Below are 26,336 nucleotides of genomic sequence, written 5' to 3'. Positions count from 1 at the left end.
CATTCTGGACAAATAGCTGTCCTATCTCTTAAAAATCTGCAGTGATGAGCACCCGTAATTTCTGGAGGCAAGCTGCCCCACTGATTGTTTTGTTCTCACTGATAGGAAATTTATCCTTGGTGGCGCAGTGGTTAGAGTGCAGTACAGCAACCTACTTCTGCTGTCTGCCAACTCCCTACAATTTGGCAGTTCAAATCTCAAGGCTGACTCAGCCTTCATCCTTCTGAAGTGAGTAAAATGAGGACCCAGATTGTTGGGGACAATATGCTGATTCCGTAAACTGCTTAGAGAAAGCTATAAAGCACTGTGAAGCGGTATATAAATCTAAATGCTATGCTATTGCTGAGTTGGATTTCTCGTTAAGCTTTGATCTGTAGGTCTTGTCTTGCTTTGGAGAATAGATTGACCCTCCTCTTCTATGTGACAGTCTCTCAAATATTGTAAGACTGATAACATGTCACTTCTAGTCCTTCTGTTTGTTAAACTAGACATTCTCAGCTCCTGCAACCATTCATTGTACAGTTTTTAGCTTCCAGTCCCCTAATCATCTTTGTATACCTCTTTGTACTCTTTCCAGAGTCTCAACATCTTTTTTGTATCCCGCTGATCAAAACTGGACACAATAGTCCAAGTATGGTTTTAGTAGTGCAGTGTAAAGTGGTACTAACACTTCACATGCTAAAAGATGTACCAGTGCAGGACTTTCTACAACTGCCATTAGAATGGCTATAAGTAATTTAAATATTTCTGCCCAAAATAGTTCCAGAAATCACTTGTAGCATTAGATATTTCTAGGACAATGTGTTGTGCTCTCTCAAAATAAATAATTATTGTATTATTCTTGAAGTCTTTCATAAAGAAAACTGAGCCCCAGGATCAATATATAAAAGTACATATTTACATGTTTTAAAAATTATTCTACAGATTTCATGAGATACATAATTTTAAAATCTGCATATGTTTTTACTATTTTACAAGAATAGAATACACATATTTATGCTTAAGAAAGAGAACCAATCATGAATTCAATTACAGGAAGAATTACAAAACTTGCTCAATTAGTTTAATTGAAAAGTGTTGCTATATTTTTGAGAGATGTAATGCACTGAGTTGCTCCCTCTGATAACTTTCAATCTTTTCTTCAGCATCTTGATCTATTATTTTTCTTAAGCATGTAATCAACTGCTCAGATCCTTCGCCAGTAAGTGCAGATATAGGAATGATCTCCCTGAATTTGACAGTGACTTCAGGAATCATCTTTCGTGGAAGCAAATATAAATAATCTGAAAAGAAGAAAATATGTCATAAATAATTAAGCTATAGAAAGTTGCTGCAAAACATCCTAACAAAGGAAAAGAAAATGCAATGAAAATGATCAGTGATGCTTCTAACATTTCCTTCTTTGAAAAAAGAGGGTAATTATACTCTCTGTTTAATATGTTTCTATTTTAAGACAAAAAGAAGGAAAAAAAGGCCAATGCATGATTGTTAATATATATTCGTTTTCTATGATAGTTCAAGAGGATAATTTGAATTGAAATTGGGATAACTACATCTCCACCAAGTAGCAATGGCCTTGTGTATTCATTATGATGCAGACAGAAATATTTTTGGTATTTTACCTTCTTGAACCACAATTATTATTTAGACACTAGAAATCTTGCTATGAATTTTTGATCTGTAAGAGAAGCCACAATTTTCACAATTATCAATTATTGTTGATACTTTAGATCCAAAAGGTAAAACTATTCTTCATTTTAAAAGGAACTAGTCAAAGTGAATCTTACTTTGAGGTTTCTGTAGTTGTTCCATTAACTTTTCAAAATTTTCTTTAGCATTAGGCAAATCCATTTTATTCACAGCAAGCAATGTAGATTTAGTTTGAAGTTCTTCTTTATACAGTTCCAGCTCCTTCAAATATAATTTGCATACAAAATAGACTTTTTGGAAAATATTTGACTACTAAGCAATTCAGTATTACTTAACATACATAACATAAACATGGTACGATATAATATTAAGGCAGTTGTATAATTATATATTTTAGTTCACCCCATGAATATGAAACTTTAGTTTTGCACTAGCAGTGAAAGGCACTCCCAAATAAAACATTTTTTAAAATGTCAAGGTGTCTTTTCTTTAATTTTTTGTTCATTTAGAAGAATACTTCTAGGTATATACACCATAGCATGGAGAGCACTTGCCTATAAAGAAAATAATCTTACAGTTAACACCAAAAAAACCTAAAGAATTTATAATTGACTTCAGGACGAAGAGAGATGTACATTTACCATTGTACATAAATGGTAAGGAAGTGGAGAGGTGGGTAGTTTTAAATTTCTGGGCATTTGTATCTCGGAGGACCTCTCATGGACTATGAATGTTAACATGCTTGTGAAAAAGGCACAGAAGAGGCTGTACTTCCTGAGAATGCTCAGGAAGATAAATCTATCTCAGCATCTACTTCTGTCCTACTATCGCAGCACCATTGAGAGTGTCCTGACATACGGCATTCTTGCATGGTATGGGAGCAGCTCTGTAGAGCAGAAAAGCTCTACAGAGAATCATTAAAACTGCCCAGAATATCATCGGGCTCCAGCTACCAGCCTTGGACGACATCTTCGAATCTCGCTGTTTGAGGAAGTTGCACAACATTCTCAGAGACTCTTCCCATCCTTCTTACAATCTTTTTGGACTGTTGCCTTCTGGCAGAAGATACAGAACAATTAAAACTCGGACCACACGTTTTCTGAATAGTTTTTATCCCAGAGCTATAATTGCACTCAACAATGAACTAAAAGGCCACCATCAGGGAGTTGTTGGACAGCATTGGTCTGTTGTGTGGATGTTTGGGTGGTTTAGGGGTGGGCAATTTGTGGTGGGTGGGTGGGGGTTTGGGTATTGTTATGTGTGTTGGACCTGGTCTTTGGATGTTAAGTGAATTTCATTGTATGGGTATACTGTGTATACATGTACAATGACAATAAAGTTATTAAATTAAATGAAAGTCGCCAAGATTCGGACACAACTAAATGGGAATTTGGTAATGGTATACTTTTGAAATATAATTACACAATTATTGCCATTCTCTGACTTAGAGGCCAGATCTGAAATCTACTGTCAATAGAAAGCAATATTTTTATCTAAATTGAAATAAAACATGCTAAACTGCTTTGAGTTATGCAGATCCTTCCAGGGACAAATTATCCCAACATCTTTATTATCACCTGTCCCTAGAAATACCAGGGGGGAAACTTCCAGATATACAATACAATTGAAACTCAATATTATAATTTCAAGGGATTTATTATGCAACTAAATATTTCATCATGAAATTATATATAGTTCAATATTGCAACATAAAAGGGACAGAATTTTACCTTTGCTAGTAACATTATAGTTTCAAATGCTGTCCTGAATGGTGTATGAGAAGAAAGTTGGAACCCAGACACATCAATCTAAATTTAAAAAATAATGAATATTTTCACTCACATGGTTATCTTTACTAAATGATGAGTAAAGGTGAAAAAAGTTAATAATGTAGCTGTTTATTTATATACAAAGTACAGTTTCAGAAAATAGCCCTTTACCTTCTAAATTACTGAAACTATTAAATAATTTATATACTTTTCTGGGTTCCATTATATCTGCATAGATCTTTTTATAGAAACTTCTTTACATAGTTGGCTATTGTCTTATTCTGGATCTAGTGGAAATTGTACCACAAGTGTCCCCACTCCTTTAAGTTACCCAAAATATTCACTACCAATTATTCATTTGCTATTTAAACTGATTGCTCAGCAGCATTTAGACAGACAATCTAGGAGACTCCAAGCTTTAATTTCAAAAATGAATTGCCATAAATATTAAAGAATTCATACTTTGAAATATACATTCAGTGTTCTGTATTCATGAAAATATTTCAGTATTTCATCTTGGAAATTGCTTTCAGTCTGAAGTTCAGACATTAAGCTTTGCCAAAATTATGGGAGGTTTGGTTTTGCTATTGTATTAATTCAACAAAGCATGGTTTAATAAATAATAGTTAACTGATTAACATGGTGTGAACAACCTTATATATTCTGCAGATAAACTGACCCTCAATTTTTTAACCAAAACACCATGAAAAATGTGTCACTTGTGAATAAGCTGGCATGCATTTTTATGGTACTTTGTTTAAAATGTGAGGATCTATTTATCCATGAGTTGGTTTATAAACAACAAAGTTGGTTTTTGTATATACACAAAAACACAGTTCGTATGTTGGCCAATCAGCCTAAATTAAGCATGCAAATGCTGACAAGGAATGTATTCTTACAACAAAGAGAAGTTGTTTAGTCCTTTCCACATGCTTCAAAAACTTATGGCCTCTTCCTTTATTTGCATGGGCACCTTCTATTAATCCTGGAAGATCAGCAACTGCTATCTACAGAGAGGGAAAAAACATCTTTTTAAAATGGTTTGGGCCTGTAGAATTCACTCAAGTGGATATCAAAATCATTAGGAAGCTAGTAACTTCATGTGGTAATTTTGCACCCCCAAATAACAAGAAGCCAAAAACAGTAGACATATATAACATATAACAATATAGTTTTAAACACTATAGCTTTAAAATCTTAACCTGTGTTTTAATATTAATGTTTTAATATTTTATTAATTTGTCTATTTGTTTTATAACTTGTAAACTGCCTAGAGTCACCTTATAGGTAAAATGGACAGCATAAAAATTTAATTAATAAATATATGCTGACAAATAAGTGAATTCATATACATTCATAAACATAGTACTTGTTTTTTTTCCTATATTCAATTTTGAGAAAATAAATACTTCCTTTTTTTTGGAAAATGCATGTTAATTGCCTTTCAGCTATTAGGAACTTTTTGATTCATACGTTTTATTGCACTAAGCGAGTTTACTTCAATCTTTAGTGAAAGAAGCTTTAAACATAAATTTAATTAATTAAAAAAATTGAAATAAACAGCAAAAGGGCAATTAGATCTTTGATTTTAAAAAGTTACAAACGAACTAAGGGCCCAGATGGATTTGAAATAAAATTTTGGGATTAATTATAAGAATCCTTCCAGTAGGAAAATGCCTTTATTTTAATTCTCTTAGAAAAAAATAGGATGAGACTTTGAAGGTTGGACCCTTAAGATTAAAAAAACATAATAAAATATGAATATTAAAAAACTCTATATTCAGGTACCAATGTCTAGGTGATCTAACCGTTCAAATTCAGCATCGTTTATATGGGAAAAAATCATATACTGGACTGGTATATATCCTCAGCTTATAGCCAGTCACAATGTGATCAACAGTTTGACATGGGACCCCACAGTCAGACTGAGGGGAGGATACTATGTCCCATTTATATAATGAATCTCAGCAGACATTGCGTGAGGTGCAAATCCTATTCAGAATTATCCACTGCTGGCAGGGTAATCAAAGCCTAGCATATTTTTTGTGGGGTCATTTATACAATATGTCTTCCTAAACCTGCACGTTCAGCGACTGATTTGGCTTTCCATTGGGAATCGATGTCAAAATTATTGAGCAGATGCTGTGCAAGTGCCAGTGGGGATTCCTAGATTTGACCCTTCTGGCTGATAAATAAGAAAGGTCAGTGTATGGCAACAGGAGTGATTTGTTCAGAATTTTTCTGTATTCTCAATTCTTCAGACAGCAACAGACAGCAAATGCTATATCTGCAAATGAGCTAAAGAAACAGCAGACCACATATTCAGCTGCTGCAAATTGACTGCAAACCATGGCACGATAAAGTAGCAACAATTGTGCATAGGAATATCTGCGAGAAATACCATTTGCCTGCAAGCAATAACTGATGGGACCACAAAATAGAGGTGGTTAAGAAACTAAAGTGCTCTGGGACTTTAGAATTCAAACAAACAAGTATCTGCCATACAATGCCCAGACTAAACAATTGTTGATAATTCATAAAACAAGTATATGGAGACTGAATGGGTCAAGAGAAATGGAAAGATGTGATTGGATGGACTTGATTTAACCTTCACAAAAAGAGATTTTTTTAAAAAAAAAGATAACACATGTAATAGGGCAGTGGAGGGTTGCCCACTGTTCGCACTGGTTCTATAGAACCAGTAGTAAAACTGGCAGGAGACTCCGCCCACCGACCCCGATGTCATCTGGAAGCTTCTGCACATGCACGGCCCCATTGCGAACCAGTAGTAAAGGTAAGTACAACCCACCCCTGTAACAAGGCATGGATGTGTAGAAGCAAGGATTTTCAAAAAATAAATGTTGAGATGTGTTGAGAGTTAGTTTTACTTCCTTTCTTACCTCATGTTTTTAATTTCTTTTGCATACTATTCCTTACTCATTTTCTACACTTTAACAATGCTTATTTTGAAAGAAATTATGGCTTCTCATCATGAGAAGGATTCACGGCTGTCTTTAGAAGAGCATTTGACGGCCGTGACCGGGAGGACTTTTCATCAGGTTCGCCTGATCCGCCAGTTGCATCCCTTTCTAGATCGGGACTCCTTATGCACGGTCACTCATGCCCTCGTCACTTCCCACCTGGACTACTGTAATGCTCTCTACATGGGGCTCCCTTTGAGGAGTATCCGGAGGCTCCAACTGGTGCAGAGTGCAGCCGCGCAGGTGGTTATGGGAGCGACGTGGCGTTCCCATGTAACACCTCTCCTGCGCGAGCTGCATTGGCTCCTGGTGGTCTTCCGGGTGTGCTTCAAGGTTTTGGTTACCACCTTTAAAGCACTCCATGGCTTAGGACCTAGTTATTTACGGGACCGCCTGCTGCCACCAATAGCCTCCCACCAGCCAGTACGCTCTCATAGAGAGGGGCTTCTCCGGGTGCCATCAGCCAAACAGTGTCGACTGGCGGCCCTATGGGGAGAGCCTTCTCTGTGTGAGCACCTGCTATCTGGAATGAGCTCCCCCTGGAGATACAGAGGATCCCGGATCTAAGCACCTTTCGCCGCGCTCTCAAGACTTTCCTATTTCAACAGGCCGGCCTGGCCTAACTTTTTCTTTTCCTTTTTAATTCTAATGATGAATTTTAAATTTGTCTTAAAAACATTGGGGTTGTTTAAATTGTCACGGCCAAATTATTTAATCAGATTTTATATTCTTTTTAAATTTTGTAATTTATGTGTTTTATCTGACTGTTCACCGCCCTGAGTCCTGCGGGAGTAGGGCGGTATATAAATCTAATAAAATAAAATAAATAAAATGATCATGTATTACAACTATCAAAGCTTTATATCAAAGTCTGTATAGTCCAACTTTCTATCACTTCTGCTATTTCTTACTGAAGAATTTGAGAATAGTAACGGTACTGCAATTATGTCCTACTTGGACAATGCCTGTATGTAGTAACCACTAAGAGAATTGAATCTCGGACTAGAGGTCCTTTAGTATAATGCGTTCAGATACTGTCTATGTTCACAAATATTTACTAAACTGCTGACTGTATCTGTGAAGCACACAAAGAGGCAATCTGAGTCATAAAGTCAAGAGATACAAGAATTAACCTATTAGAAAGATCAGAATAAATATTTCATTTCTTTATTTAGATGTTACTTTGCTGGAAGTATGCTGATCCAGCTGTAAAAAAAAAGGAAATCAATGAGGTAGAAAAATAGTAGATATTGGTATTGGTATATTGGTAATATTGACATTTTTTCAAAACAATAGTTATGGAATTTTGCTTTGTAGGTAATCAGACAATGTTGAGACCTGCAGATCTGAGATTAATAAAAAACAGATTAACATCAAAGCCCTCTTTATGCCTTAATTAGGGACCTGGAACAGACACGAGAAATATGCAATGTTGTCACAGATATCTTGGCAGCACCCTTTCCGTTATAAACCAGTGAGATCTCCTAACATTGCCAAAAATGAAATTCTATGATATATTTTATATAGAAACTAAAATGGAAACCAACCTGCTTGTGATCAGGATATATCACAGTTCCAATTTCAGGAGATAATGTTGTGACTGTGAAAAACAGGAAATAAGTCAAAAGTGATATAAAGGATTTTCAAAATGTACCCCTGGATTAAATTTATCTGTTCAGTGAGAGAAAAGTTCTCTGAGGATGGCCTACTGAAAGTCTGAAAGCTACCAGAAGACTAAATTTCTGGACCCATGATGACCCAGATTTGATTCTGTGCCATTATTCTGGGATATCTATATTCGTCTTCATACGCGCACGCACGCACACACACACACTCAATAGCAAATCTACTATCCGCTGAGTCAATTTTGCTGAAATGTAGTCTTGTGACTGTGGGATTCTGCAAATATTGCTGTAAATGCAGGCTGGCTGCCAATCCACCCAAAATGAAATTGCATTAACTGTCCTGGGAGCGGAAGGAGCTACTGGAACTTTAGAACCAGGCCATAGGTACATTTTGGGGATATCCATTGTAATTTCAAATGATTGTTAAGTGACTGGCTGTAAATCGAGGGCTATCTCTATACATCATGTGAACCAAAAATATCATGTTCTTTAGATACATAGCAAGAGTTATGCTGACAGCTTTTGTTTCATCTGCTGGAGGATTCATCTTCCTATTGGCTGAGCATCCTAGAATTTGTGATTGAGGTATAAACTGTTCTCCACTGCATATCGTCCCTCACTCATTTACATTACAGAGCTCCGTACCATAAAAGTAAACTACAGCTTTGCCATTTGGTGACATGCATTAACTGATGCTCTCCATATCCACATCCTAGTTATGGGAAGTCTCATTAACAAATATAGTTCCAAGGACTGGTGTTCCCCTTTAATGCCTTTTGATTTAGTATTTAATACTTTATTTTTTACTGAACCAATGATTTCAGGAATAAAGATAGAACCTTTTTGGTTGCTTCCCTAAGATCCTCATCCCCCAAGGAAGACGATCTCACTTCCTTATTAACAATCTTCATCATGAGGTTTCATAGTGAGGAAGGCATTGTGTGATATAATTTTTCTTGCTCCTTTTTAAAGTATTTATATGTTTTTGTGGGTTATTTTTCTGTTTTAAAGTAATGTTTTCTACTGATATTTATTGTCAATTGCCAGGAAAAAGGGTGATTATATATAATTTTAATAAATAAATAAAGGCATAGTAGAGAAGTATATAGAGACATTCCCCTTCATGGATCACTTGCCATGGTGAAGGGGCTAGTGCAGCTCACACTATCAGATAAGCTTTGCAGGGCCACCCAAGATGGACAGGTTATAGTGGACAAAACATGGACCGCTGAAGAAGGAAATACTAACTTGCTCCAGTTTACTTACCAAGAAAACCCAATGGACAGTATCAAAAGACTAAAAGATATGGTGTTGGAAGAGCTGTCCATATTGGACAGCCCATAAGATGTCCAATATGCTACTGGGGAAAAGCAGAGGGCAATTACAAGTAGCTCCAGAAAGAAAGAAGCAGTTGGGCTAAAGCTGAAAGGACCCTCAGCTGTGGATGTGTCTAGTGCTGAAAGAAAAGTCTGATGTAAAGAACAATATTGCATAGGAACTTGGAATGTAAAATCTATGAATCAATATAAGCTGCATGTGGTTAAACCTGAGATTGAACGCCTTTGGAATCATTGAACTAAAGTGAACAGGAATGGGCTAATTTAATTCAGGTGATTATTATATCTACTACTGTGGGAAACAATCCCTTGGAAGAAACAGAGTAGCCCCCATAGTCAATAAAAGAATGGGAAAAGTAGTACTGTAATAGTCTCAAAAATGACAATGATTTTGGTTCAAATAAAAGGCAAAGCATTCAACATCACAGTAATCCAAGTCTATAACCCAACCACTGAAGCTGACCAGTTCTACGAAGATGTACAACACTTTCTAGAACTAACACCCAAAAAGGATATCCTTTTCATCATAGGGGATTGGGAGACTAGACTAGACTAGACTAGACTAGACTAGAATAATTTATTGCCCAAGTGTGATTGGACGCACAAGGAATTTGTCTTGGTGCATACGCTCTTGGAGTACATAAAAGAAAAGATACATTCGTCAAGAATCATAAGGTACAACACTTAATGATAGTCATAGAGAAACAGTCAATATAAATCATAAGGATATCAGCAATAAGGTTATAGTCATACAGTCATAAGTGGGAGGAGATGGATGATAGGAACGATGAGAAGATTAATAGTAATGCAGATTTAGTAACTAGTTTGACAGTGTTGAGAGAATTATTGAATAAAATGGGAAGTAAAGTGATAACCAGAATAACAGGTTAGTTTGGCCTTGGAATACAAAATGAAGCAGGGCAAAGTTTTGTCAAGAGACATGCTGGCCATAACAAACACTCTTTCCAACAAACCAAGAGGTAATTCTACACATGGACATCACCAGATGGCCAATACTGCAATCAGTGTGATTATGTACTTTGCAGCTAAAGATGAAGAATCTCTATACAGTCAGCAAAAAACAAGTTCTGGAACTGACTGTGGCTCAGATTATGAGTTTCTTATTGTAAAATTCAGGCTTATATTAAAGAAATTAGGGAAAACCACTACACCATTCAAATGTGATTTAAATCATACACTTTATGAATATACAGTGGAGGTGATGAATAGATTTAAGGTATTAGGTCTGGTAAACAGTGCCTATAGAACTATGGACGGAGGTTTGTAATACAGTACAGCAACTAAAACTATCCCAAAGAAAAAGAAATGCGAGAAAGCAAAGTGGCTGTCTGATGAGCTGAGGGAAGAAGGAAAATAAAAGGCAAGAGAGAAATATACCCAACTGAATGAAGTTTTCCACCGAATACCCAAGAGACGTAAGAAGATCTTCTTAAATGAACAATGCAAAGAAATAGAGGAAAACAACTGAATGGGAAAAATTAGAGATCTCTTTAAAAAATTGGAGATATAAAGGAAATGTTTCGTGCATAGATGGATATGATAAAGGGTAAAAATGGTAGAGAGTAACAGAAGCAGAAGAGATTAAGAAGAATTGGCAAGAATACAAAGAAGAATTGTACAAGAAATATATTCATGTCCCTGATAACCACGATGGTGTGATCATTGACTTCGATCTCCAGATCAAAGATCTGGAGATCTGCAAATTCAAGTGGATCTTAAGAAGCATTACCAACAACAAAGCTAGGAGATATCACACTATTCCAACTCACCCATTTAAGATCTTAGAACAGTGTTGGTGAACCTTTTCAGCACCGAGTGCTGAAACGGGAGGGAGCGTGCGCCCGCATGCCAGAAAAGCACCCTACTGGTATGCATGTGCGCACCGGGAAGATGATCTTCCGGTTTCCAGGGTGCCACGTGGTCTTCCAGTTTCTGGAACGCATGAAAACCAGCTGGCATGCACATGCCGGAAAACGAAAAAGTGTCAATGAAACATCCCACCAGCCCGCCACTAAGAACAAGCCAGCGCAGCCCCTTACTCACGCCTCTTACCCAAGCCGGACAGATGGGCAGGCTTCTTGCATGGCCCCAATCCTCCAGCCCGCGGTACCAATGTTCGTCCGCAGTCCAGGACACCTGGCCGGCTCAGGCGCACAGGGCGGCGTTTGGGCGGCCGACCAGCTCGCCCGCTGCTCCTACCGGGAGTGAGAGGGAGATGGCGGTTCTTGCGCTGCCGCTTCTGGCCGGGATGCTGGAGCAGCCAGGAGGAGGAAGAGGAGGAGGAGGCGCTCTCGTTGGGGAGCTGAGTTGCCCCATGAGGGCTGGAGGAGAGTGCAGCTCCTCATGCATGGACACACCGCCGAGGGCCCAACTCGCCAGTGGGAGAGCTGCTGCTGCTCTTCTGAGGCGTCGGAGCAGCACAGAAGCTGAACAGCAGCTACAGGGTGAGGGGCAGGAGCGACCAGCCGGCCTCCAAAGCTGCTCCCCCTTCCCTGCTGTCCCATACACCCGAACCGGCCAGGCTTTCCGTGGACGCGCTTCAGTGCTGCGGGCTGTAGCTACGCAAGAAGCCCGCTTGGGTGGATGAAAGCCTCAGCTCGCCCATCTTGGCCGACAGCTCTGCTCCCCTAGGAAGTGAATGCCAGGATCACCTCTCCGCGTCTTTGGGCATGCAAGCTGTCGCCCGTTGCTCTTCTGAGTTCCACCTGGTCTTCACACACACCAGAAACTGGAAGACCAGGTGGCCGGCATGCATGCATGCACTGGAAACCAGAAGATCATTTTCCCGGCGCGCAGATGTGTACCGGACAGCTCCACATCTGGTTTCCGGTGCTCCCACGCACGTGAAGACCTGCTGGCCAGCATGCCAGAACCCGGAAGAGCAACAGCCAACAGCTCCCATGCCTGGAGAGATGGCTCTGCATGCCACTTCCGGCAAGCACGCCATAGGTTCGGGATCACGGTCTTAGAAGATAATGCTGTTAAAGTGCTGCACTCAATATGCCATCAAATTTGGAAACCTCAACAGTGGCCACAGATTGGAAAAGATCACTTTACATTCCAATCCCAAAGAATGTTGAAACTACTGTACAATTGCACTCATTTCACATGTTAGCAAGGTTATGCTCAAAATCCTAGGCTTCAGCAATATGTGAACCAAGAACTACCAGAAGTACAAGCTGAGTTTCAAAGAGGCAGAGGAGCTATAGATCAAATTGCCAACATTCACTGGATTATGAAGATAGCAAGGGAATTCCAGAAAAATGTCTACTTCTGCTTCATTGACTATATTAAAGATTGTATGGATCACAAGAAACTGTGAGTTTAAAGAGATGGGAGTACCAGATTACCTCACTAAGAAACCTGTATGTGGGTTAAGAAGCAAGTGCTACAACCAGACATGGAACAACCAATTGATTCAAAATAGGGAAAGGACATGGGTGAAATGCTCCCGGTTCGGACCGGCTCGGGTGAGTAGGTAGCATTGGCACTGGGCAGTTCGGAGAACCGGTAGCAAAAATCCCTGCCCCCGCCCTCCATGCCCAGCTGAGCCGCGCGATCATCAGAGCTTTTTTTTCTTTTAAATGGCTCTGACCAGCCAAGCTCTGACGATCCCAGATGACTTGCCTGCTAATCAGCCAACCCAGTTTGGATTGCCAGAGCCATGTAAAAGAAAAAAACTTTTTTCCTTTTAAATGGCTCTGCCTGCTAATCGGTAGCATAAATCCCTCCCCTTCCCCCCCTCAGCTTGCTTACTTTAGCTGCTGGTCGCAACACCTTCCTGTAATCCCTGCAATCAATTGCATCAGCAAGCAACTGAATCTCCCTGCCTGCAATCAAGCAGGCAGGGAGTTGTGGACTTCAACTCCAAGAATTTCTCAGCCAGCAAAGCAAAGCTGGCTGAGGAATTCTGGGAGTTGAAGTCTACAAGTCTTAAAGTTGCCAAGGTTGGAGACCCCTGTTCTATTGGGTTTTCCCCTTTGGGAGCTTTAAAAAAATAGTTAATTGGTTTTTTTTTAAGTTGTTCTTTTTTTAGACCTAGCCATTTAAAGTTTAGGAAGTTTTAAATTTAGCTGCTTTTATATAAAAATAAAAATAAATTAATATTTGTGCAGCTTTCTGAGATTTAGTGTGTTTCTGTAGTGTTTCACTCTAATTACACAATTACACAAAATCTCACAAAGCTGTATGTGGAATTTTGTGTGTGTAAAGTGTGAAAGTTGGTTTTTTGGACTTTTTGTGGCTGTGTGAGGTTCCTGCTTGTTGCAGGGGCCATTTTGGGTCTAGCACAGCTGCTTTTACATTGTGGGTGAGCCTGTTGTGTTGTGTTGTGTGTGTGTAAAGTGTGAAAATTGTTTTTTTGGGCTTTTTGTGGCTGTGTGAGGTTCCTGCCTGTTGCAGGGGCCATTTTGGGTCTAGCACAGCTGCTTTTATATTGTGGGTGAGCCAGTTGTGTTGTGTTGTGTTTTGTAGGTTAAAAAGGGCAAAGAAGTGACATTGACTTGGCCACGCCCACCTGACCAACAAGCCACGCCCTCCCAGTCACCTTACCACTAAGCCCATCCCACTAATTAAGCCACGCCCACAGAACCGGTAGCAAAAAAATTTAGTTTTCACCCCTGGGAAAGGAGCATGATAAGACTATGTATTGTCCCTCTGATTATTTAACTTATCATGCGAAATGCAATATTGGATGAATTACAAGCCAGAATTAAGAAATAGCAACAACCTCAGATATGCAGGCGATACCACTCTAATAGCTGAAAATGAAAATGAACTAAAGAGTCTCTGGATGGGATGAAAGGGGAGAGTGCAAAAGTTTGAAACTCAACATTAAAAAACTAAGATCATGGCATCCGTTCCCATCACTTCATGACAAAAGGAAAGGGAAGAAATGGAAGCAGTGACAGATTATTTTCTTGGGCTCTAAAATCACTGCAGAGAATGACTGCAGCCATGAAATTAAAAGATACTTGTTTCTCAGGAGGAAAGCTATAGCATAGTCCAGGGTACTGGATGAACTGTCTCATCCTGCTAGGACAAAGATGTCCTACTCCTGCTGGCAGAGAGGGCCTACTACAGATCCTGTTGGTCAAAGAACTATGCGATCCAGAAGAACCTTCTCTGCAATAGTCCCCTCTCTTTCGTACATCCTACCCTCTAGAGCAGTTTTCTGTAACCTTAAACATTCAAAGAGCCATTTGGACCTATTTCCCACAGAAAAGAAAACACCGGGAGCCACAAATCTGTGTGGGCGTGGCCAACTTGATGTCACTCACTCCCACACATTCACATGACCCTTCCTTCCTTCCTTCTCCCCTTCCTCTGATTTACCTTCCTTTCTTTAATCCTATATATTATGGTTCATTATTGTTGAGGGTAAAACTGCCCTCTGCAAAGTGGCGCAACAGACCAGACAGCAAATAGATACGTTGCTTAGCAAAACACACAGATACTCACAGACTCTGAATGTTTAAAGAAAAATAAACAGTCTTTACTTGTAGTAAAAAAAAACAAACTTGGCTTCTCAAAACAAAGATAACACTTCTTCAAATAATCACGGTTCAACCCAAAAACATAGTTTGCTTACAATTCCAGTTCTCTTCAGTAACACAGACAGCAGTTCAACCTTCTAATAGCAGGATCAGAAGTGAATGAACTTCCTGCCTTCTTTTATGTCTGCTTAGCACAGCCAATTAGTCATCTTTGTAGCAGTTAAAGTTACAGAACATAGTTTTCTATATATTATCTACCCAACCGTAGGATAAGCATCCAACAGTTATTGTTAGTATTTTTTAAAGAATGCTGTGTAGCTTAGAAGCTCTCAGCAAAAATAACAGCAGCTGTTGTTTGTGACTGAAGCTATCACGGGCTATTATTTACACTTACACACACACCTATTTTTATTCCACTTTCCCTGGATCCTTGGGAATGGAATGGCATATTTCCCCCATCCCTGTCTTTAATTATCAGGGCTTTGCACCAGCATAGGATTTAAGCACACATTTTGCAGAATGTTTTTCCTCCTCGCACCCAGAAAAAAAACAGGATTCAGAAATGATGAACCAGGAAACCCAGGGGGGAGTCCCCTCTGAACTTGGGCGAGTGGAGAGAGAGAGAGAGAGAGGGTCGCGGGGGCTATTAGTCTGAGAACTTGGTGTGGTCTTAAGCTGCTGCGTTTTATGCCTGTTGCCTCTAACCAAGGCCCTTCGCTTCCCCATGGAAAATGCTACAAAACGGATGGGAGGCAAAGAGCTGATCGATATCATGGAGGGATGTTCTATCCGCTCTCCCCTCACAGCCTTTTAGCTACTATTCTCCCCACTTGTTTTCCCCTCCCCTTAAAACGAGGCTAGTGAAGAAAGCCGGGAGGAGGGAATCTAAGGGGGAGGAAAGAAGCAGATCCCTCTCTGAATAGCCTCCTGCCCGGATTTTGACTGATTTCCTCTCCGATCCTCCGATGAACAGACCCCACCCCACTTTTGGGACTCTGGACTGTCAGGCCTTTATTTTCCCCATTTATTGGGTGAAACTGGATTTTTAATGGGTCTTCCCCCCCGACCCACGCCAAAAGGAAAGCCAGCTGGGCTTCTTCTCCTAGAAGCCCCCCTAGCCTTCCCTCTGCTCCCTACTCCCCACTTAATCCCACTTCAGGACAGAGGGTTATCTTTGCCCTGCCGACGAGGGAGGACGAAGGACAGGCTTGGCGGATGGCCCCCACCCCGCAAAATCTGCCAGTCACTCGCACTACCCAATTCTGAATAGGCCATGGCCCAGTAGGGCCTGTAGCCCAGGGGACCCCTGGCCTAGAGTAGGCCATGGTGAAATAGGTGAAAATAAATTTAATAATAAGTAATAAATAAATATATTAAGTTACTTACAAGCATAATCTGCAATTTGAGGTTTGGCACGAGAGATTTTAGCTAATAAAGAGGACTTTCCTGCATTTGGAAATCTAGAAAAATGAGAATTGAGTAAATGATTATTTAATGCTACTATAGAGCTTTTACATACAATAGAACAAAATTATTGAATATTTTCTAATAATGAATGGAAATGTCTTGGAAATTGCAGAATGAAGAAAAAAGATTCGATTTTAAGCAAAGCAAGTATAATAATAATAAATTTATTTACGGTCACAGACCAAAATGCAAGCATAGCTACAGAAAAACATAGGGAAAAGAACATCACGAACAGCCGGCCACCGGAAGCCCCGGCTGAGAGGGACCACAGCGCTCTCCTCTAATGGTTACGGCTCTTAGAAAAAATTTTGAAACCTGAGAGGTAGTGTATGAGGAGCCATCCCCTAGACAATACAAGGCCAAATCACTATCATTGGGCCCACAGAAATCTGTCTCTAAGAGAGACATCAAATTAGTCCTGGCTACGTTGTACATGGGGCAGTGTAAAAGGACATGCTCCACAGTCTCAACCTCCGCTCTACCACAGGGACATAGCCGCTCGACCCTCGGAAGCCTCTTGAATCGACCGTCCAGCAATGCTGAAGGCAAGACGTTAAAACGAGCAAGGGAGAAGACTCTTCTATACTTAGGGATGGTTAGAGTATAGAAATATGAGGCCATCCTCAGTCCAAAATTATTAAGTTGGCTGAAGACCAGAGGGGAGCAGGTTTTATTGGCTCTAGCTCTCAGATATTGTAAGTCTATGTCCACAAGCCGTTGGACTACCCTACATTGGGCGTCTTTAAGGCCATAGTCTCCCATGGCATCCCCCGAAAAACCTAACAGGTGGAGTTTCTTCATCAGATCCCTCTCCCACCGAGATGTATAGGGGTCAGCTAACACCAGGGAGAGGTAGCTGCCAGGGGCTGCCAAAAAGAGTGCCCGAAACCACCATTTAAAGGTGTTGATCCACGCCATGCATTCGACTGATCGAATGCCCAGTTCCAGATACATCGGAGCAAAGCCAACACAGGGAGGGAGACCCAAAAGTTTCCTTAAAAAAGCAGCCTGCGTTCTTTCAATACACTCCTTGAAGCCCTGTATCCATATCGGAATTCCATAAAGAGTTTGGGCCAAGGTTTTGGCTTTGTAAATACGCAGAGCAGAAGGAATAAATTGGCCACCTTGGGTATAGAAAAATCTTAAAATCTGCTGATGGCTACAAAAAGCTGAATTCAGCACCTGGGTTCGGTGTCTAGTCCAAGCACCAGTGTTCTGAAAATGTATACCTAAATACTTAAAATGGGAAACCTGCTTAACAGCATTACCCTTAATAGCCCAGTTGTGTAACTTCCGGGCACTAGAGAACACCAAGACTTTTGATTTGTCGTAGTTAATGGACAAGTGATTCTCAGCACAGTAGGACCCAAATGCAGAGAGAAGCCTTTTCAGGCCAAGCCTCGTCAGTGATAGGAGGACCGCGTCATCAGCATAAAGGAGAAGCGGGATCTTCGTTGTTGACAGCTTTGGGGCGTGAGACTCAATACATCCAATATAAGAGGCCAAATCAGATAAAAATAGGTTAAACAAAAGAGGAGCCAGGAGACAGCCCTGCCTTACTCCACTCTTTATCGGGATAGGGTTAGAGAGTTCTCCCTGCAAACTACACCTGACCTGACTAGAAGTCTGATTGTATAGGGATCTAATTAGGAACAACAGACGTCTGTCGATGGAGCTTTTGAACAATTTTGTCCACAACAATTCCCTTGGGATTGAATCAAATGCTGCCTTTAGATCGATAAAAGCAGTAAAAAGTTTACCACCTGGTATGGTGGCATATTTGTCAACCAGGTGCGCTAGGACAAAGCAGTGGTCCAATGTGGCACAGCCTGCTTTAAACCCAATCTGTTCAGCACCAATAATGTTGGACTCCTCGACCCAGGTGAGGAGTCTGCGTTGGAGATATTTAGCGTACAATTTCCCAATGATGGAGAGCAGACTTATAGGACGATAATCGGCTGGGTTGTTCCTATTTCCTCGTTTAAAAATAGGGACAATAATTGCTTGGTTCCAGGAGGTAGGAATCCTGCCAGAGGTATTGATATGGGTAAAGAGTGTTGCTAAAAGAGGAGACCACCACTTGGGATTAGATTTTAACAGATCAGGGGGTATAGCATCAGGGCCAGGAGCTTTGCCTGACTTAAGTTCAGAGATAAGCTCGTTGATCTCAGCATGAGTCACGGGGTGCCAGTCCGGAATTGCAGGGGGCAGTTGTTGTCCGAGTCCGGTCGTGACTATTGAAGCCTGGAAGATTGATCCAAAAAGCAAAGCAAGTATATTTTCCTGACCTTCCTTCTGCATTCCAAATCTACAAAATCTTTTCAGGATTTGAATAAAACTACATATTTCAATCCTTGTCTATTGTTCTGGAATTAATTAGAAATAGGAAGCAAGAGGAAAGATTCTAGCATCTGGAGAAAAATGAATAGTTAAGTCAATTTGAAATAAAGCTAGAATTAATAACAATATTTGTAGTACAAAGGAAATTACTTCAATTACTGAGATTTTAGACTATAAAATTTCAAGATAAATAACTTACCCAATTAAACCAACATCTGCAATAAGTTTTAGATCAAGATGTATCGCCTCAACCTGACCTTGGGTGGGCAAGAAATTTGTTACAGGACATCCACCAATACCACCATGGGCTACCAACAATCTTTCTCCTACTTTGTCAAGTTTACCTAAATATAAATACTAAATGTCAGGAATTTCATTAGCACAGAACTTTATTTTAATAGGCATTTTTAAATACATACGATATTTTTAGGCAACCCTTTTTTAAATTCAACAACATTGGAAAATAATCTTATCAATCATCTATAAATTATAGATTTTCTCATCATTTAGTGAACACATTGAATAGAAAATGTACAGTACAAGGGGCTTCTATGAATGAATGTACATTTCAAAGTCCTATGAAAACATTCACATTAAATCTGAATAATCTGAAATTACCGGGTAATATCAGGGGTGAAAGCTAAACTACTTTTTGCTAGGAGACCTTTATGCCTTTGTCCCTATAATAATCAGGAGTCAGGCTCAATATGATAGTATCTCAATCTTTACATTCCGTTGAGCTGAACCTAAAATATAACTTACAAATAAAAGTGGAAATAAATTAATGTTGTGGTCTGTTATCTGTTGGCCCCTCCAGCAGGTGAATCAGAGGAGGAGGAGGAATGGGAGTCGGGATCAGCCTCAGGGCAATCTGGGAGCTCCGAGGGGGAAGAGCGAATGGAGCTGGCAGAGAGATAGCAGAGGCAGAACCTGTTAGTCCTCAGATGGAGAATCAACAGCTCCCAGGTCTGGTTGATGAAGAAGAGGAGGAACAGCTGGGTCCAGTGCCTGATGCACAAATGCACAGAAGGCAGAGGAGAGGAGAGCAGTGGAAAGCTGTGGGCCGATCCTGGGGAAGGAAGAGCCACCATTCATAGCGAGGCCCCATCCTAGCTCTGGGGATAAAAGGCAGGGGAAGGAGATGAATAGATGTGGCAGACAACTATTCATTTTCTGGACGGACGGACTTGTTAGCCTGTGAGAGAAAGTTTTTGCCGAGCCTGCCGGCATTCCTAATAAAGAAATCTTTATTAAAGATTTCTATATAAAGAAATCATCAGAGGGTTTGTCGTGTTTGGAGAATGGGCCAGAACAATTAACATATATCCGCTAGAGCAGATTTCCCCAACCTTTCCAGCTTTTCTAGAAAGGTGGGGGTGGGGAGGATAGTTCCACATGAGCATTGGGCAAGCGTGCACACAGCTCCATTTTTGTAAGTGATGGGCACATTTGTCCGCCGCTCATGCAAATGGAGTGTGTGTGCATATGCTTGCCTGCTGTTCATACAAGTAGGATGCGTGTGCATGCCCACCACTTCTGTGGCCCAGTTCCGAATAGCTCAAGGCCCGGTAGTGGGCTGCGACCCAGAGATTGCCTGTACTAGAGTGACAGGGTTGGTCTATTCCATGCTATAAGATGGCTTTGATCTCACACCACTTTAACTTAACTATAATCATTCCCAGCAGATTGTTCAAGACTTTATAAGAATTATAATTTTAAGAACAGCAATGCCTAAACCTATTTTTCCCTTCTATTCTTTATTTATATTTCATATCCCTTAGATTGTAAGCATCAATATTTGCTCCAGTAACTACCTGTGAAAGCTATCTGAATGCTGATATTTCTGAATAAATGAGAAAATTAAATAGATTCTGAAAATTATCAATTATTTTCTGTTTCTAAATCTGAATGAATCCAAGGCAAACCATTCAATATCACAATAGTCCAAGTCTAGGCCAGAACCACTGGTGCTGAAGAGGATGAAATTGACTGGTTCTATGAAGCCCTGCAGCACCTTACAGAATTAACACCAAAAAATGATGTCCTTATCATCATGGGAGATTGGAATGCTAAAGTAGGGAGTCAAAAGATAACTGAAATAACAGGCAACTTTGGCCTTGGAGTACAAAATGAAGCAGGGCACAGGCTGATAGAATTTTGTCAAGAGAATACGATGGTCATAGCAAACACTATTTTCCAACAATCCAAGAGATGACTCTACACAGGGACATCATCAGACGGTCAACACAGAAATCAGACTGACTTTGTGCTCTGCAGCCAAAGATGGAGAAGCTCTACACAGTCAGTAAAAACAAGACCAGGAGCTGATTGTGGCTCAGATCATGTGCTTCTCATTGCAAAATTTAGGCTTAAATTGAAGAAAGTAAGGAAAAGCACTAGGCCACTCAGGTATGAACTAAATCATATTCCTGATGAATATACAGTAGAGGTGACATATAGATTTAAGGTATTAGATCTGATAGACAGAGTTCCTGAAGAACTATGGACAGAGGTTCGCAACATTGTACAAGAGGTAGCAATTAAAACCATCCCAAAGAAAAAGAAACGCAAGAAAGCAAAATGGCTGTCTGAGGAAGCTTTGCAAATAGCTGAGGAAAGAAGGGAAGCGAAAGGCAAGGGAGAAAGAGAAAGATACACCCAACTGAATGCAGAATTTCAGAAAATAGCTAGAAGAGATAAGAATTCCTCCTTAAATGAACAGTGTAAAGAAATAGAAGAAAACAATAGAATAGGGAGGACCAGAGATCTCTTAAAGAAAATTGGAGATATGAAGGGAACGTTTCATGCAAAGATGGGCATGATAAAGGACCAAAATGGCAGGGACCTAACATTGGCAGAAGAGATTAAGAAGAGGTGGCAAAATTACAGAGAAGAACTATACAAGAACGAGCTTAACGTCCCTGATAACCACGATGGGGTGGTCACTGACCTCAAGCCAGACATCCTGGTATGTGAAGTCAAATGGGCCTTAGGAAGTCTGAGCAACAACAAAGCTAGTGGAGGAGACAGCATTCCAGCTGAGCTATTCAAAATCTTAAAAGACAATGCAAAAAGTGCTGCCAGAACTTTTGCCAGCAACTTTGGAAAACTCAACAGTGGCCACAGGATTGAAAAAGGTCAGTTTACATTCCAATTACAAAGAAAGGCAATGCCAAAGAATGTTCAAACTATCGCATTATTGCACTTATTTCATATGCTAGTAAAGTTATTCTTAAAATCCTACAAGCCAGGCTCCAGCAGTATGTGTATCGAGAACTACCAGAAGTACAGGCAGGATTTTGAAGAGGCAGAGGAACTAGAGATCAACTTGCCAACATACACTGGATCATGAAGAAAGGTAGGGAATTCCAGAAAAACATCTACTTCTGCTTCATTGACTATGCTGAAGCCTTGATTGTGTGGATCACAACAAAATGTGGCAAGTTCTTAAAGAGATGGGAGTACCAGACCACCTTATTTGTCTCTTGAGAATCCTATATGCAGGTCAAGAAGCAACAGTGAGAACTGGACACAGAACCACTGATTGGTTCAAAATTGGAAAAGGAGTCTGGCAAGGCTGTATACTGTCGCCCTGCCTATTTAACTTATATGTAGAGCACATCATGAGAAAAGTGGGGCTAGATGAATCAAAAGTTGGAATTAAGATTGCCGGGAGAAATATCAACAACATCAGATATGCAAATGATACCACTCTAATGGCAGAAAGTGAAGAGGAAATAAAGAGCCTCTTGATACGAGTGAAGAAGGAGAGTGCAAAAGTTGGCTTGAAACTCAACATTAAGAAAACTAAGATCATGACCTCTGGCCCTCTCAATTCCTGGCAAATAGATGGGGAAGAAATGGAGGTAGCGACAGATTTTATTTTCCTGGGCTCCAAAATCCCCGCAGATAGGGGCTGCAGCCAAGAAATTAAAAGATACTTGTTTCTCAGGAGGAAAGCTATGGCAAATCTAGATAGCATACTAAAAACCAGAGACATCACCCTGTCAACAAAAGTACGTATAGTCACGGCTATGGTTTGCAATATATGGCTGTGGAAGCTGGACCATAAGAAAGACTGAGCGCCAAAGAATTGAGGCCTTTGAACTATGGTGCTGGAAAAGACTCCTGCGTTCCCTTGGATTGCAAGGCGATCAAACTGGTCAGTCCTAGAGGAGATCAACCCTGACTGCTCTTTAGGAGGCCAGATCCTGAAGATGAAACTCAACTTACTTTGGCCACCTAATGAGAAGGAAGGACTCACTGGAGAAGAGCCTAATGCTGGGAAAGACTGAGGGAAAAAGAAGAAGAGGATGACAGAGAACACGGTTGCTGGATGGAATCACTGAAGTAGTAGGCGTGAACTTAAATGGACTCCAGAGGATGGTAGAGGACAGGAAGGCCTGGATGAACGTTGTCCATGGGGTCGCGATGGGTTGCACATGACTTCGCAACAAACAACAACAACAAATATATATACAATTCCAATATTGATATCATGTATCAATAGATACATGATATTTCTGCAATGGCAGTCAAACATTAGGTTTATTATGTTGCATTGGGTCACTAGAAGGTAGACTAAGCCATTAATTATTTACTACAGAAAAAAGCATGTAAAGGAGCTTAAGTCTTCAAGGTGTTACAGGAAGGTTGGGAGTTGTAATTTTACCCTGCAGCATTAAAAAAAAATTGGCATAAAGGAAAATGAAACTAGATACCCAAGCTGTATTATGTTCAACATCGCAATAAAGATAAGAGTAATGATGATTCTTACCAAGCTGTTTCCCATCATCTGTAGTAACAAATATTCCTGGAGGCACATTTACTTCACAGTCTTTTCCTTTATTACCTTTCAGTGCAGCAATACTTGGGAGACCAAAAAATAAACATCACATGACTGTTTTCTAGGACAGGATTGAGGATCTCATGCATTCTCAGTCAATGAAAAGAACTCACCTACTGTTGGTTCCTGGTTCTGCCACAAACCGCTTTTTTGGATATTTATCTTTCATTTTCTTCAAGGTCATTTTTTCATCTGCTATTAACCAAACATCACCGCCTTTTCCTCCAGTGCCACCCAAGCGAGAATAACCCATTCCACCAGTTCCACCTTTCACATAGATCCTTAGGTCATCCATAAATCTGCCATACTGAAAAAGTTAATACATGAAACATATATACTTCAGACCCAACAGAAAATTGCAATGTATTATAAAAAAAGATGTACCGAGCAGAAGTGGTGTTACCATAACTTCCTATACCTTAAATGAAACTCTTCATGTTATAATATAAGCCACAATATTTCTTATTTGATATTGCTAATTTTATTTCTGTAGAAACAAATAAAGCACTGTTTTTGAAGATGGCACTTCACTGTTTTAGTGAGGATGAAATAGTTGTTGGATTTATAAATTTTATTAAAGTGTGGTTTCCTTTATTACCTCTATTCCATTATTCCATTAGTGAGTTAGTGCTAAATCATGGTTTACAAACCACAAAATATGTATTCACTGTTTGTGAAAGCTATCTCAATGCTGATTTTGCCGAAAAGCTTTAAATAAATAGAAAATTAAATAGGTTCTGAAAATTATTACTTTCTTTCTAACTTATTTTTTCTTTCTAAATCTGAACAACTATATTCCAATAGATACATGAGATCTATGCAATGGCCATCAAATATTAGGTTTATGATATTGCATTGAATACAAATGTTGTGGTTTGTAAAACATGGTTTAGCAGAAACTCACTAGTAATAACTTATTTGATTAACCATAGCTAAAGAAACCACACCTTAATAAAATTGATAAATCCAACAACTATTTTGTCTTCACTAAAACAATGAAGTGCTATCTCCAAAAACAGTGCTTTATTTGTTCATATAGAAAATAAATAAAATTAGTACCTTAAAACCCTGCATAAATCCATTTTCGAGGATTAATTAAATGAATGAAGCAATCTCTAGCTCTATAGAAAGTTATGCCATAGTAAGTCCTATACAGTGAATTTCTTCTTCAGAAATTATTTCCTGAAGCTTTTTATAAACATGTCATGTTAAACATCATGCCAGAAATTGACCGTATTAAGACTCACATCCCAACAATAAGCATAATTATAGAGGCATACATTTCCTATTTTTATAATTTAACAGAAAAACTCAATTGCTCTTCTTTAACTTAGCTGTTCATTGCCAAGATATTCCTAGTTTGCCCAACACATTCATCATGAGGTAACTGAACCATTTAAGCAACTATCAATTTTTAAAGTTCATCCATACTGAACCATAAACTAACCATAAGGACTAAGTTCATATTGCACAGTAAGCAAAATATATTGTGCACTGAGGCCAGTTTGTGACTCAAACAACTCTAGGAACATTTACTAAGACTATTTTTTCCCCTTGGGACCTCTTCCTGCTTATAAAAATGACAAGGACTCTGAAAGAGCTTTTGTTCGTATGGGTTATATCAGTCAATATTCATCATATTGAAATGAAAAATGATGTATTAGTTGCTGCTACTGTATATCAAACTGCAAGGCAATCAAACTGGTCAGTCCTAGAGGAGATCAACCCTGACTGCTCTTTAGAAGGTCAGATCCTGAAGATGAAACTCAAATATTTTGGCCACCTAATGAGAAGGAAGGACTATTCACTGGAGAAGAGCCTAATGTTGGGAACGATTGAGGGCAAAAGAAGAAGAGAACGACAGAGAATGCGGTGGCTGGATTGAGTCACTGAAGAGAATAGGCATGAGCTTAAATGGACTCCAAAGGATGTTAGAGGACAGGAAGGCCTGGAGGAACGTTGTCCATGCGGTCGCGATGGGTTGGACACGACTTCGCAACTAACAACAACTGTATATCAAAATTGTTCAATGGGAGGTTAATATGATATCATTTTCCGACATGGGCTGTAAATAATTTCAATTCCACGAACCCCGAGAAGGGGCACGCACCCCTCCAAAAGTCCTAAGACCATATTTGAAAAAAACAAAACAAACAAAAAAAAAAAAAAACCCAGTGCCTTAAAAGAAACATCTCCACCAAACCAAATGATTTTCCCCACTACCTTTTCCTTTCAAATCCAAAGTACCCAACCAATGAGGGGAATGACTGAGACGGTAAGACAGAAGTCTTCAAACTTGGCAGCTTGAAGACTTGTGGACTTCAACTCCCAGAATTCTCCAGCCAACACAGCTGGCTGGAGAATTCTGGGAGTTGAAGTCCACAAGTCTTCAAGCTGCCAAGTTTGAAGACCTCTGCGGTAGGAGCTCAACAGCAGAACATATAGACCATAATCAACCTGGGGAAACGTTCAATGATCTGGACGAACCCTAGTCACCCAAGGGCATCCATCCTCTTTCTCCCAGGGGTACGAACTATGGGGAAGAGGAGGATCACTTTTAAGATCTCACTAACCTGCCTGCCTAAGAGAGCGCGGCTAACCCACACCATACCACCCGCCAATACGTTTAAGCAAGTCCGCCGCGGCTTCGGCGATGGTTGGAACCTCCAAGCCCAGGAGGACGCAGGCTGATGACGTCAGACGACAGCCCAGTTACACTTCGGAAGTCATAGCGGAAGTCGATGGGGCAGCTGGGTTCTGCAGGACGCGCCCGGAGTTAAGAGGGCGGCAGTGGGCGTTCTGTGC

The 26,336-nt window shown here is 40.0% G+C and overlaps 1 protein-coding gene across 2 annotated transcripts; it reads right to left on the bottom strand.

Annotated features, from left to right (window-relative positions):
• Window positions 1-1,046: 1,046 nt before the first annotated feature.
• GTPBP10 (GTP binding protein 10) lies at window positions 1,047-26,243 on the bottom strand. Of its 2 annotated transcripts, XM_034401835.3 has the most exons (10): window positions 26,105-26,243; window positions 23,645-23,838; window positions 23,463-23,554; window positions 18,885-19,029; window positions 16,265-16,338; window positions 7,948-8,000; window positions 4,319-4,426; window positions 3,381-3,458; window positions 1,788-1,911; window positions 1,047-1,283 (listed from the first exon to the last, which is right to left on the bottom strand). In XM_034401835.3, the coding sequence occupies exons 1-10, from the start codon at window positions 26,138-26,140 to the stop codon at window positions 1,081-1,083; spliced, it is 1,107 nt and encodes a 368-aa protein (XP_034257726.2). In that variant the 5' UTR covers window positions 26,141-26,243; the 3' UTR covers window positions 1,047-1,080. The 2 variants fall into 2 exon arrangements, with proteins under 2 accessions (XP_034257726.2, XP_087748984.1); XM_087892858.1 differs by lacking the exon at window positions 3,381-3,458.
• Between the last annotated feature and the right edge of the window lie 93 nt (window positions 26,244-26,336).

The sequence above is a fragment of the Pantherophis guttatus genome, chromosome 4 (genome assembly GCF_059756535.1).
Source record: "Pantherophis guttatus breed Tessera chromosome 4, ASM5975653v1, whole genome shotgun sequence".
NCBI lineage: Eukaryota > Metazoa > Chordata > Lepidosauria > Squamata > Colubridae > Pantherophis > Pantherophis guttatus.
Note: the sequence above shows the minus strand (reverse complement) of the source record. Positions and strands in the feature narration are given on the sequence as shown.